We start from the raw sequence: 14,761 nt of genomic DNA on the forward strand, positions 1-14,761 counted from the left end.
CAATACTGAACTAGATGGGCCAGTGGTGTAAGGCAGCTTTCTATAGTCCTATTCCCCGCCTGCCTCGAATAGGTTTTGTTATCACAGTGTAGCTCACCCCACCAGCCAAGTGAACTCACCTGAGTCTCTTTCGACATGGATGGCTGAGGATCTGTCTCACTTGGGAGCCTATGAAGAAATGGAGAGATTTTCCCTCTTTAGGTGAAAGCTCTCTGGTTCATAAAATTATTTTCTTCTTTCTCCAAGGAGCAAGTTCTGCATCCACCTCATACGTTTGAAGCACACACCCGAAAAATCCTAGGATCTGTAGTTTGTTAACATTGCTGGAAACTGTAGCTCTTTGAGGGGTAAAGTACAGTTCCCAATATTCTTAACCATGAATAAAAATACATTCAAATATAAACACATTTACACATATAAAAGGATGCTGATAATTCACTTGGGAGTCGTGAAGATCTTTGGTGAGCCTCTAAGCCCCAGTGCGAATCTCAGCTAATGCTCACTGACTTTCTGATGAACTTAGACCACAGCCTTATCACAAACACATTCCGCTAGTGCAGAAAGGAGATAAAGACATGTACTCAGTCTTTGGTTTGCTAAACTCCATATTTCTTTGCAGGAATCTGCCCCCTGCTTACATACAGGCAAATAGCAGTCGCTGCTGCCCTCTCCTTTTGTTCAGCAACTTAGCTAAACAATGCAATTCTAAACATGCCTACTCAGAAGCAAGTCCTATTGAGGCTTATTCGCAGGTAATTTGGTTTAGGATTGCAGCCTCATCTTTGTAGCTACGAGATTCTATTAAGCCAGTGGTTCCCAAATTCCCCCATCTGCCCACATGGACAACTTGAAAATTATTTAGGGTCTTAGCGGACCAGATTCTTCGGCCTGTTGTAGATGTGCTGTGCTAGATGCCGCATGATTTCCGATTGTATTTTCATTGCTTCCTTTATTCCTTATATACTGTATGTTACTGTGTTACAGTTCAAATTCCACAGAATGCATATTGTAAAACATAAAATACGATATAAGAAATAAAAGAAGCAACACAAATAGAATTAAAAATCAATATGAACCTTTGATGAGATGCAGGTGCCAACTCCCGTCTTCAATCTCAAATCCACAGACATGCCATGGACCACCTGAATGAAGCACTGGTGGTCCACACACCAGTTTTGGAACGCCTGTGTTAAATCATGGAGATGTTGGCCCGTCCAAATAATGCCTCTGACATCATCCCCAGCCAGCAGGGCCAAAAATCAGAGTGATGGGAACTGTAATCCACCAACATCTGGTGGGCCAGAATTTCCCCAGTCCTGTGCTAAAACACTGCTTCCTTTAAAAATATTTATCTTCTTTATCCATCTTGGTTATTTAGGGTTAAACGGTATGCTATGCTAACTGCTCGGCTATCAGACACATCAGGGTATTTTAAAAAGGTAACCCTAGGTGCAAAAGCCCCTCCAATTTTCATAAGGACCACAACCAGTAGGGAGGGGTGGTATAACCAGTGCTATTTTTTTCTAGAAAAAGAGGTGCCCAAACTTATCATGAACACCCTTGTTCTCTCAGAATGGCCATGCCACCCACCTGAGAGGGGCCAGAACTGAGTTCCAGTGAGTTCCATAAAGTATAACCCTTCTTCCCCAGCTGTGATCTTGACTAAAAATTACCCCTATGCTGCAATTTGCCTTAAACAAAGCTGCTCTCATTATTTAATACCAAGGATTTGATTTTTTCCCCTCTAAGCTCCAGATGTGACTGGTAGCCCGGCAGTTCACATAAGATGTCATTTGGCCCTCAGCTGATGCTATTCATCCTAAGAACAGTCACCAGGTTTTAGTAATAATAATAATAATAATAATAATAATAATAATAATAATAATAATAATAATAATAAAATAATAATAATAATAAAATAATAATAATAATAATAATAATAATAATAATAATAATAATAATAATAATAATTTATTATTTATACCCCGCCCATCTGGCTGGGTTTCCCTAGCCACTCTGGGCGGCTTCCAAGACAATATTAAAATACAGTAATGCCTCAAACATTAAAAGCTTCCCTAAACAGGGCTGCCTTCAGATATCATCTAAAAGTCTGGTAGATGTTGTTCTCTTTGACATCTGGTGGGAGGGCGTTCCACAGGGCGGGTGCCACTACCGAGAAGGCCCTCTGTCTGGTTCCCTGTAACTTGGCTTCTTGCAGTGAGGGAACCGCCAGAAGGCCCTTGGCGCTGGACCTTAGTGTCCGGGTAGAACGATGGGGGTGGAGACGCTCCTTTTAGACATTGGACCCTCTCTCCTGGAGGAGCCAACATTCCCTAATGAAAAGGCAAGGCCCCCCCCCCCGTCCACACACCCAAACTGCCCATGCTTCTCACCCGTCCACTGCATCCACCGCGTTCTCCTCCTCCACTGGGGGTTCACTGATCACCTCCAGGTCTCCTAAGCTGGCTCGTTGCTTTGGGTCCTGTGAACCTGCTTTGTGACAAGTAAAAGCTGCGTCTCTCTGAATGCCACTTGTTGGAAGCCATGTGGGGAGAGGGGGGGAAGTGTTCCTGTGCTCAGGTCCTGCTTGCCGGCTTCCCACAGGCATCTGGGTGGCCACCTTGAGTTAGAGGATTCTGGACCAGATGGGCCATTGGCCTGATCCAGCACACTCTTCTCATGTTCTTGTGATGAGGAAGCCGCATGCCCTTGGGGGGGCACAACTGGTGGGCAGGGCCAGGGGCAAAAGCAGGCAGGACAATGAATGTAAATTTTACCCTTGTATTGCAGGCTAGTTTCAACACACACCCATATCTATCCTCCATCCAAGCAAGCAAGAGGAGACAGATGTTTGTGTGTGTATGTTTGTGTGTGTGTGCATATACATATAGAAACACACACATATACAAGGTGTGACTGGAAAGTTTGGTGAATGGTCACAGAAACCAGACAGCGAGAAATTTTTGAACATACATACCTTACAGGCCTTCAAAGTAGGCCCCCTCTGATACAATGCACCATTGACAACGTTCGTAGAACTGTTGGAAACTTCTCCAGTCCTCTTTTTGTACTGCTTTCAGCTCCCTTGTCATAGCAGCTTGGACGTGTGAAATGTTGGAAAATCTGTGCCCTTTCAGTGCAGATTTCAGTTTTGGGAAAAGAACAGAATCCGGTGGGGCCAGATCGGGAGAATATGGAGGGTGGGACATCTCAGTAACCTCAGTAACGATTTCACGTGGAATATGCAATTCTTCTGCCATCAGTCAGATGGACAAACGCTGATTCTGCATCAATAACTCACAAACTCTGTCGACATTTGCCGCCATTCTGCTTGTTGAGGGTCTGCCAGACTGAGGGTCAACTTTGATGGTTTGCCACCCTTCACAGAAATGCTTAAACCACTTTTGAGTTACAGCTTCATCTCAGTACACAATTGTGAGCATTTCATGGCTTTCCAATGCCAATGTATGTTCAAATATTTCTCACTGTACGATTTCTGCGGCCATTCACCAAACTTTCCAGTCACACTTTGCACATATTTTTGTGTGTGTGTTCTGAACTGTCTTTAATATTGTGTTTTAATGTTGTAACATGCCCATGGACCTTAGGGTGAAGGGTGGGTAATAACTATATTATTATGATTATTATTAAGTGTTCAAGGGCACATTCTAGCCAGGCAAAAACACTCAAGGAGAATGCAATGCAGAGCAAGTGAGAGGAGTGACTCGGGAAGATGGTATGTGACTGGAGAAACTTCTGAGGGCCAGATTGAGAGGTCCAGAGGGCCACATTCAGCCCACAGGTCTGCACACCTGTTCTACAACACCTGAAGGACCACAGACTCTCCCATCCCACTTGTGGACTTAAATACATCCACATCCCTTTTGCCCCTGGTTTAGAAGTGTGAGGAGAGAGATCCGCACTTTAGCGCTGCAGGGATGGCAGCCAGGAAGAAGGTCTTCTCTCTCCCTTACCTTTGGGCTTCTTCTTGCGACGGATGGAAGCCCGGACAATGTCTGAGCCAAAATGATTGTGCCGGTGCCGCTTTGAACGGACATCGCAGAACCAGTCCCCTGACAGGATCTTCAGCCAGCTGGGATCCGAGATGGACTCACGCAGTTTGCTTGAGGGAAGAAAGACAAGCGGGCAGGTGAGGATTGCTTCTCTAGAGCAGAATCTCAGGCTGCAATCTCCTAGGCACATTTACCAGGGAGTAACCCTCACTGAACTCGATGGGAGTTACTTCTGAATTGACATATGTAATATTGTGCCGACCGTCTAAGAATAAGTAACCCTATCCTATATCCCAGAGATGCAGAACCTGTGTCCCACCCCCAGATGTTGATAGACTCCATCTCCCATCAGCCTCAGCCAGCATTGCTAATAGCCAGGAATGATGAGTGTAGTTCAAATATATAGAGGGTCAAAGCTCCCCATGCCCTGCCATCTGGGCCATGGAATGCTGACTGACTATTGGGGGCAGGAAGTGAAAAATTGTGGAGTGGGGTGACAGAATGGTAGCACTCTGGAAGAAGGCATGGCTGGCTGGCTAGAATTCTGAACTGAAGCACTTCATGCTGCAACATTTTGTTGCAGGCTTCCACTCATATGAAATAATAAAAATAAAATTTACGACATGCCCTTTACCAGCTGTTCCCAGGGCAGTTTACAACAATTTTAAATTCAGCATTAACAACAACTAAAGCCAACTGCTGTCACAGGAACAGGGTGAGGCCTGAAAACATACATCGCAGGTGTCTGAGGCCAGGGTGAAAAGGCACATCTTCAGCAACTGCCAAAAGCTGCATAACAGCTGCAACTCGCCATCACTGGGCACCACATTTCAGAACCATTTCAGCTCAGAACCATTTCTGAAAACCATTTCCACTCAGGCAGCTGAGCTAGGAAATCCTTCCAAAGGTGCCTCATAAATTCCACGCCAAATGCCCATGAAGAGAGAATCCACAGACTGAAAAATTTCATCCTCCACCTGCCCCCAACAATTCCTTCCTATATAGACAGAATCAAAGGAGGCTGCCTTATACCAAACCAGGCCATTGGGCTCTTTAGCTCAGTATTGTTTACACTGGCTGGCAGCAGATCTCTGGGGTTTCAGGCAAGGGCTCCCTCCCAGCCCTACTTGGAGAAGCTGGGGGTTGAACCTGGGACCTTGTGCATGTAAAACAAATGCTCTGCCAGTGAGCCAGGGCCCCTCCCAGAATTTTTACTGACTCAGGTGAATTATAGCTACAATTTGCTCCATTCCAGCTAAAGAAAGTGTGCTCCTTTGTTAACAGAACTCAGGTTAGGATTGGGGGGCGGGGAGCAGCAGAATACAAAATAAACCAGCCTAGCCAGTTTAGTTTTGTACTGCTTTTCAGCCAGTTGCCATAATGAGAGAAAGAGAGGGAGAGGTTCTCAGCCTGTTATTTTCTCCTCAGCTTTTCACTTTTTAGCAGAGCCCACTAAGTCTAGTTTTGTCCCCAGCCTCCTCCCTGCTGAGTTCTTCAAGGGTATCATTGAGACTGTCAGTGCCACAAACCTGGAAAGGCAAGGAAGGCAGGTGGAGGCTTGCTGAGGGAAGACTGGGGTTAGTGTGTGGGGTATCAGGAAGAGCCCCACAGCCCTGTCCTTGTCCTGTTTCTTGGTTAGCCTAACTGATGCCATTTTGCTTCTGCGAAAAACTGCCTGCTTTAGAATTTAGGAGGGTGAGCCACAAATATGTCAAGACCAGATAACGTTGCTGGGCGATTTTCAGGAAAACCTCCCTCTGCCAGGTCACTCTCCCCTTCAAGGTCTCCAGGCAGGGTGTCCTGTTTCGATCAGTGCAAAGAAACTCGAAAGGGGGAAAGGGAGGGGGTGCCTATAAAAAGTATGAACAAAGGCTATTTGTGGCGGCTTCACCATCACACTGGTGAGTGTGGCTCGCCCGCTCTGTTTTACTCAGCTGAATAAATTAGTGATTATGGGAATCTCCTCTGCCTATGGCATTTACAGTGGTACCTCAGGTTAAGTACTTAATTCGTTCCGGAGGTCCGTTCTTAACCTGAAACTCTTCTTAACCTGAAGCACCACTTTAGCTAATGGGGCCTCCTGCGGCTGCTGCGCCGCCGCTGCACGATTTCTGTTCTCATGCTGAAGCAAAGTTCTTAACCTGAGGTACTATTTCTGGGTTAGCAGAGTCTGTAACCTGAAGCGTATGTAACCCGAAGTACCACTGTATTGGCTTTTCAGTGACCAAGGCAGCTTGGTGGGGCAGTGCCCTAATGGACCAGACTCCATCAGCTGGTCCTGGTATAAGGAAGCCTCTGTGTCCATACATGTTGGAGCTACTACCACAAAGCTGCTTCTCACCTGATGCGTCCTTCCTCCGACATCCGCAGCTGCGAGTCTCTCCGCAGCACTTCCGCAATGGCGTTCTGCTCCTCCTCAGTCAGAAAGCTGAGGTCCAGCAAGGAGTCCATGCCAATGTCTTGATCCATGGGGGGAGGGGGGGAGGGAAGTACTCCGTGTGAGAGTCGCAAGCCAACTTCACCAGGGTCTAAACGCTGCTCTTCTCAAAGGCCCTTCTGGTTTGGCTTGTCAGTACATCATCCTGCGACATGGAAACGGGAGGTCCAGCCAACAGGCCAGTATTATTATCCCACTCTTTGCCATAGGCTCTCAAGAAGCCTTCTAGGTGATGCTCCATGGGAGACTACACTCCGTCCTGATCGACCATTTTGAGAGACAAGGCCACAACCAGCTGAAAGAGAAAGGCAGGAAAGACACCATTTTAATGCCAGAAGCTCATTCTCAAGCGGAACACATTGATGTTAATTTAAAAATCAGTTGAACTGCCATGAATTGTTCCAAAGAACCTTGGGCACTGTAGTCGGCTGGGCCTCTGAGACAGCTGTCTGAGATCCCTAGCCCTCCCCCCACAAAACTACAATTCCCAGAGTTCCCTGAGGGAAGAGGGAATGACGAACAAGACCGTTCTACATCTGTGCTATACAGATGTACCTAAACTAAAGGGTTTGTTTCCCATTACCAAGTACTGCTTTTGTGGAGAATGTCTCCCCAGCTGATTTCTGAGAAGAAATCTGTTGACATGGATTCCTTGTCCTTATTTTTAAACACCCCCTTGTGCAACGCCCTCCCATCATTACAGTCATGGGTCAAGGATGGTAGCAACTGCAGCCCAAAACATCTCTTCAAGAAACTGCTTCAGGAGTTCAGCTGTACACTGGCAGGAAATGCTTCTACAGCCACAGCATGGAAAGCATCTGAATAACAATGCTTCTGGATTATGGTTTTTCAAAGGAAAGCCAAACTGTAGACATGGAACAATTAGACACAGCAGGGATTCTACAACAAGTCATCCAACCCCAACTGTGTTTACGGAGAAAGAGACACAGCTAGAGTAGAAACAAGGCACACTTGTAGTGCATCTGTGCTGTATCCTGAAGATGGAAGAGAAACGCAGTGGAAGGAAAATGCAGATGGAGTGCCCTAAATCAGGACACTTTGCAACAGCTTCTGTGCAACTCAAGGGGTGCAATTCAAGCAGAATAAACTAAGGCCTTGCCTGTGCTTTACATTTGAAGCTGTAACATACCACTCTAAACAGTCGTTCTATGGATTTGCATTTTGTTGTAATTTTATGATGTTTTAGGATTTTAAAAAAATCTCATACACTATTTTGAATTCCTCCCCTAAATGTTAAGACTAAACACCCAGTCTATTCAATTCAGTTCTCAATTAAAGGCAAACCTAGCTAATTTGCACTTTCCAGTACAATTTGCAAGGGAAACACTTTGTAATTCACACTTCTCCAAATTTTGCACTCCAGTAATGTGTACAAAATACATATACTAAAGTAAACTGCGCATACAAATATCTATTAGTGAAAATGAACAATAAGAATGCACTATACTAGGGAAAATAATTCTGCCTTGGGCACCAAAATACCTTGGACTGGATCTATAGATGTGTATTCCAGATGTGTTAGCCTATACCAATCCAAAGGTAAAAGGTGCATTTTAGAGGCTGAGAAGCTAAAGATCAAGAAAAATGCAAAAACCAAAAGAAAATGCTACAATAATCCGGATGTGGGTTTCACATTCCTGTTGCCTTGGGTTCTTGCTTTGTCAGCGTGCTATTGTGCAGGATGCCTCAAGCTGCCACTTTCTTGGTCCACTTCCTGTATCTGATGAAACAGCCCCTAAGCGACAAAAGTTCATGTCTCAATAATCTAGAAGAGGCATTTTTACTCAAGTCATATTAACATAGCCTCTTCACTTGCCCTGACCACCACTTCTGAACTGAATGTTTTCCAGTACTGAAATCCCATGTTAAATACAGATTTCAAGCATTCAGAGATTACTTCAAAAATATTTGAATATTCAAAAAAGAGAGAGAAAGGAAGAAATACACTGGTGACGATTCAGCACCCAAACATGTAGATGAGACGATAATCCTGCCATCCAGAACAATTACAGGGAGGTTGTGCCTTTTCAGTGGGATGCAAACATTTGTGCAACAAACACCTTCTGCTACCCCCAACCCGCAAAACAGGGAGCAAAGCAGGAAACCCAGTTTGACAGATCACAGGATGTGATGTGGTTTGTGCCATTATCTATAGCAGATAATCTGAACACCCAGATTAGTTTAAAACACTAAAAGAAGAGCACTGCTGGATCAGGCCAAACGCCCATTTAGTCCAGCATCCCTACATTAGCTGATGGACACAGGAAGCCCACAAGTAGATTATATGAGGCAATGGCTGCCCAGTAACTGCCATTCAGAGTCATGTCGCTTTTGATCCTGGGTGTTGTAGGTACTTACTTACACAGCCACAACTTTGCATGGCTGGGTGGGAAATAAATAAACAAATGGAGAGCGGAGGAAACCCATTCTCGGTTTATTTATTCCCACCACATCTGTGCAAAAGCTGTGATGGCTCTGGCAGCATCCCAGAGCCCTTGCACCGCCTTCCCAAAGCCAAAAATCCGCACTAAAATGCTGGTTAATTTTCAGGAGGGATTAAATATATATGTATATTATTATGCAAATTTCTGCAGCATGTGGAGAACTTAATTTAAGACTGGAAAGCGGAGAAACAAAATTGAGACCATCCCGAGGGCTGTGTGAAAAAAGGCTTCTCTCTGCCTGTCCTGAATCTCCCACCATTCAGCTTTATTGGGTGACCCTCAGCTCAGATGTTATGAAAGTAGGATTACTTTTAGGGTCACATTCAATTTCTTTCCATATTTGGGGTGTTATAAGTGATTCCTAAGCCTAGAGTAGGTCTGGAGGCCCAACTTTATACCCCAAGATCTGCATTCTTTCCTGAGCAACCTTTTGGGAGGCACATGTGGCCAGAGGCAAAAGTGGGTGGGGCAACTAATGCAACTTTTACCTTTGTACAATGGGCTAGCCCCCCCCTCTTTCCAGACAAGCAAGAGGGCCAGGGAGAGGTGCGGCTTAGAGAAAGTTCCAGGGGCCAGATGGAGAGTTTCTGGAGGGCCACATTCAGCTCCTGGGTCTGTGGTTCCCCAGGAAAGCTGGGCAAGCTTTGCCAGACTGCTACCACTTCAGTCCCTCGCAGACACATGCACTCCCTTCATTTTCAGCCTAGCCCTTGCCCAAGTCCAGGATGGAACTCTGGGGAATTCCTGCTTGCAAACACACACACCTGCATGCTGGAGAGATTTCAATGGGCTTTTCCTTTTCCTTTTTTACAGCCACCTGAAGTTTACTCTGTGCAAGGAATCACACCCTGCACAAACACAGCCTCTCCCTCCACACACACACAGACACACACACACACGGGCTCAGCTCACAGCTTCCAGTCTGCTGCTCCCTTCCCACAACATTTCTCCAGCTCAGGTTCAAGCCCAAGACACGGTTAAACATTGCTTGTTATTTAAAGAGCGTTCAGGCACTAAACAAAAAGGTTTGTCCATGTTCCAACTTTTGCCTCACTGCTTAGCAATCATGCAGGTGATCACAAAGACACTGCGGCAGGTGTTTCCTATTAAGGGCCATGTAGCGGGGGGGGGGGGGCTCTGTTAATTACTAAACCTGCCCATTTCAAAATCACTTTGGTCAAGAATGCCAAGATACAGAGATTCTGATCATTTGTAGCATAGGCCCAGTCCTATAATCTGTAGTGTAGCAGTGGGTAGGTTATGGTGAGATGCAAGGAAGTACAGATCCGGGATTTTTTTTCAGAGCAAGGGGTAATGGACAGCTCCCCAGCCCTTGCCAGGAGCGGGGAATTTGGTGCAGAAAAAATGTCTTGGGTCAGGACAGTACTCATTGTTTGCAATGAGTGGCAAGAAATTTCAGGGGTATGCAATATTGCTTACTGAATAACAAGAACGGAGTATAAACAGGCAGCGCTGTTTCATTACTATAGGTTATTTACAGAGATGGGAAACCTTTTTCAGCATGAGGGCCACATTCCCTTCTGTACAATCTTCTGAGGGCCACATGCAAAAGTGGGCGGAGCAATAAATGTGAATGTTTCCTTTGCCCTGTAGGCTATAGTCTACATACTGAGGGGTGTGGCCAGTGGAGAAGAGAATGTGATTGGGGAAGTTTTCCAAGGGCCACACAGCCCTGAGGTTCCACACCCCTGGCCCTGGGTTATATCAACCACATTTTATCTAAGACTACGTCACCTCCCCCAGCCCTCATCCACCTCCTCTCGGACAGTCAGCAATCTAGTTTCTAGCTTCCCTCTGAAGCTTGTGTTGGGAAAGATATGGTGCATTCTTGGGCAACTGGATGGAGGAAGGTTGCATAAGAAACAGCCAGAAATATCATTATCTCCAGAATGAGGCAACCGGCTTGCTTGACAAAAAAAGAAGCCAGTCTTGGTTGTTTTTCCCTTGCCCAAAACTTCTGCCAAAGCTCTCTCAAACAGAGAGAGGGTTGATTGGAGAGCTGTGGCACCTAATACCAGAGGGCAAAGGGCAATACCTGGTGGCTCAGGAGACAGCCTGGTTGCACCCGGCTGCTCAGGTATAGTGCTTGATGAGTAAGGGGTGGAGCAGACACGTTTATTCCATTTTTATAAAGCAGCATTCAAAATTATTTCTGCTCCTTCAGGTTATCACCATGTGCCAGTGGCAGAGAGAGCATCAAATGACGACAGATCAGGAGAAACCTTCTGTTGTTGTTGTTTTTTGGCTTCTGTATGTTCCATCTGAACTTTTCTTCAGCCTGAGGGCTACATCTCTAATACGTAACTTTTGGGGGGCAACATTCCAGTGGTTGGTGGGTCCAGAGGAAAAGCAGAAGGGGCAGAGACAAAAGTGGGCAGAGAAATGGGTGGGACTCTTCCCTATGCACCGTAGGTGACATCCAAGCTGGGCAAGAGCCAGGAGTTTCTGTAAGCACAACTCAGCCAAGCCATAGGCATTATCACAAGTCAGCCAGGCAAAAGAACTCAAGGAGGGCACAGAGTAGGGCCAGTAGGGCCTGGAGAGAGTCCTGAGGGCCAGATAGACAGTCCTAGAGGGCCACATTCAGCCCCAGGCCAGAGGCTCCCAACCCCTTTGTTAAAATACACACTGTGGGCTAAACTCACACAGCTCCTTCAACTGCTTTTCTCTCTGCCCCTGCAACTCATAGGCCACCATATCCACACACAACCCAACACGTTTCAGACACTTCCATCTACAATAAAGGCACGCAAACGTTTCTGCAAATAGTTTGTGGTCATAAATGCCTTACTTTGCATAATGGTATTTTGAGTAAACAGCTTGGCTTGTGGAATGGGATGTGCCTCGTCCCCAAGAAAGGCAGGCAGGCCTGCCCACTGTTTTGAGGATGGAGGAGTGCCTTGCTCCGCCAAGGAACAAGGAAACGGGTCTCTACTCCAACCCAGAGATCCAGCCCGGGATTTGCCTAGCGCTCTTCCCAGAAAATCAACATTCAACTCTGAACCAGCCCAGCTCAGCCTGCTTTCCACCCTGAGGGACTCATTCCCCTGGGACAGGAAGAAGGAATTCCCCATTTCCCTCCCCCGCCAACCTGTGTTAACAAGTGCCCCACAGGCAGATTGGCGGCTGTCAGGCTGTTTTGCAGGCATCATCCCCAGCCACCTGCAAAAGAGATCCAACCCTTCTCTCCCTTGATCTTCTCCCCACTCCCTTCAGGAGTGTGCAGCTTGCAGCAGGTCTCGACTTGTCCTCCCCAATCCATCTGAATCATATTCAGCCCAAACCTGGCAGCAGCCATTTCATCAGGGTGCAGCAGAGGAAGGAGGGAAAGGGATGCAGCAGGGCCACCTTATGGGCACAGCTAAGAGTCTTGCACCTTTTGTGCCTCCTTCCCTGAATTGCTTCACTCTAGCTGTTCATTAGAACAACTTGCAACTGATAACTTTGCTTCGCCGCCACCCTCTCTTTTCTCCCAAACCATTTTCCTTCAGTGCTGTGTCTTTTTTAAATTGCAAACCTGAGGGCAGAGACTCTCATTTATTGATTGCTTGATGATTTGTAAGCCTCTCCGAACCACTCTTAAGCCTTAAGCTATTTTCTTCTTTTAAAGAAATAAAATCACACCAGGCATCTGTTTTGCTCATTAAACTCAACTTATCTTTTAAATGGCAGCATGAATAGTTCTTGCAGTTTCTTGTCTTTCCAATCCTAAATCCAACTCGCCACATTTCTTCAGCAATATATTCATTTATTTATTTTAAATCCCCATGAAAATTTGTCAGCATTTTAGCCTGATATAAAATAAATGTACCAAGCAAACACATATATAAATATATAAACCGCATGTCTGAAACAGTACAGGAAAAAAGTCCTGAAACCATTTTGTCTCTCCCAAATTGACCTCAAATGTTTCTCTGCAAGGAGGGAGGAAATGGGAAAACCCTCCCCATTGTCTCTTCGCTCACAAATCCTGCCTTAAACCTACAAAAGGACTCTATATGGGCTCTTGGGTACCCCATAAGGGAAAAGGAGCAGTTTTTTCTTATAACAATGGCCAAGTGGAGGATTTGAACCCTGGTCTCCCTGGTCCTAATCCTGCACTCTAACCACTATGCTACAATGGCTCATCAAGTTTCCTTTCATAAAAACTCAGGAGTGATTAATAGGCTGTATACACTGAAGTCTATCCTATGATGGGGTTTATGATGTATAGTTTAAGTGTATGGTGACAAACCGCTGCTGTTGAAGTGAGATCAAATGCAGATGTTTCCATCCTTCTGGCACAAAGGTGTGTGGTAAAGTGATTGGGGGGGCACTGTCACTAGGCACCCCTGATTGTAGCCCTGTGAGGGGAACAGAGGTCTACTAACAACTTGCAGCACCCTTAACAAATGACAGTTCACAGGATTATTGGGGGGGGGAGCTATGGGTGTTTTAAAGTGGCATAATACTGCTTTAAAAGCATAGTGCAGATTAGGCCTAAAGCCCCCCCCCCCAGCTCAATAGGTGGGTGTTACCTTAAATCTTAACTGGATAAAAAGGTAAAGGTACCCCTGACCGTTAGGTCCAGTCGCGGACGACTCTGGGGTTGCAGCGCTCATCTTTTTCTATAGGCCGAGGGATCTGGCGTTTGTCTGCAGACAGCTTGCGACGGGGTGAGCTCCCGTTGCTCGGTCCCAGCTCCTTAACGGGATATGTTTGTATGTATTCTGGGATTGCTGCAACTCAAACACATTTCTTTTCTTGTTTTTGTTACCTTTGCAAATATTTTTTTAAAGAATTCAAACACCTTAAAGTAACATTTCATATCTTGATAGGCACTTAAGTAAGAGATGAAAGGCAGCAGCTCAGCATTTTTGTGTTCAGACAACCAAGAAAGAACCAGCTTAGACAAGGCCTGGATCTTGCCATGTGATTTAGAAACAAGAAGCTGTTATGCTAGAAAGGCATCATCATTCTATATAATATGACATTTAAATCAATGTGATACCACTTTAAACAGTCATGGCTACAATTCCCAATCAACTTCACAGTGAACTATGGGAATTGTAGTTCTGTGAAGGGAATATGGGCCTCCTAACAACTCTCAGCACCCTTAACAAACTACAACTCCCAGGATTCTTTTCAGGAAGCCATGACTGTTTAAAGTGGTATCCTAGTGCTTTAAATGTATGGTGTGAATGTGGCCTGGCCAAACATGTTTTGGAGCATTGCTTTTAACTACCTCATTTTTTAAAAAAAACTTGGGTCCTGCCCCCCAGCTGTTGTTGGACTACAACTCCCATCACTCCTGACAACCAGTTCTGCTAGCTAGGGATGGTGGGAGTTGTAGTCCAACAACAGCTAGGGTCCCAAGTTTGAGAAACACTGAGGTAGTTAAAAGCAGTGCTCCAAATTTCACAGTGACTGAAGTCATTACTGTTCGGGAAGAAACCAACAACTCCAGGGTACATACATGCTTTTAGGTTTATAAAACACCTGCAGTCCAAGTGTTACAATTCAGCAACCAGTACAGTGGTACCTTGGGTTACAAGCACCTCAGGTTACAAACACTTCAGGTTACAGACTCCGCTAACCCGGAAGCAGTACCTCGGGTTAAGAACTTTACCTCAGGATGAGAACAGAAATTGTGTGCTGGCAGCGCAGCGGCAGTAGGAGGCCCCATTAGCCAAAGTGGTACCTCAGGTTTAGAACGGTTTCAGGTTAAGAACGGACCTCCGGAATGAATTAAATTCATAACCAGAGGTACCACTGCAGTCCCAGACAATCAACAAATATTAGGGCTCATCCAGACTTCCGTTTGCCCTGCCACTTCCCTTCCGGGG

At 45.7% G+C, this 14,761-nt stretch overlaps 1 protein-coding gene across 8 annotated transcripts in view; it reads right to left on the reverse strand.

Moving 5' to 3' along the window:
- SYTL1 (synaptotagmin like 1) overlaps positions 1-14,761 on the reverse strand; it is a 43,975-nt gene that overhangs the window by 15,322 nt on the left and 13,892 nt on the right. For 5 of the 8 annotated variants that reach the window (XM_083627400.1, XM_083627401.1, XM_083627398.1 and 2 more), the window contains 4 exons: positions 6,355-6,745; positions 3,975-4,123; positions 2,394-2,493; positions 120-168 (listed from right to left, as the gene is read on the reverse strand). In XM_083627400.1, the coding sequence (XP_083483526.1) occupies positions 120-168; positions 2,394-2,493; positions 3,975-4,123; positions 6,355-6,482 (426 nt within the window). In that variant the 5' untranslated portion in view covers positions 6,483-6,745. The remainder of the gene's footprint in view (positions 1-119; positions 169-2,393; positions 2,494-3,974; positions 4,124-6,354; positions 6,746-14,761) is intronic. The other 3 variants (XM_083627405.1, XM_083627403.1, XM_083627404.1) reach the window with 1 other exon arrangement.

This window comes from Podarcis filfolensis, assembly GCF_964270895.1.
Source record: "Podarcis filfolensis genome assembly, chromosome: 8".
In the NCBI taxonomy this organism is placed as follows: domain Eukaryota; kingdom Metazoa; phylum Chordata; class Lepidosauria; order Squamata; family Lacertidae; genus Podarcis; species Podarcis filfolensis.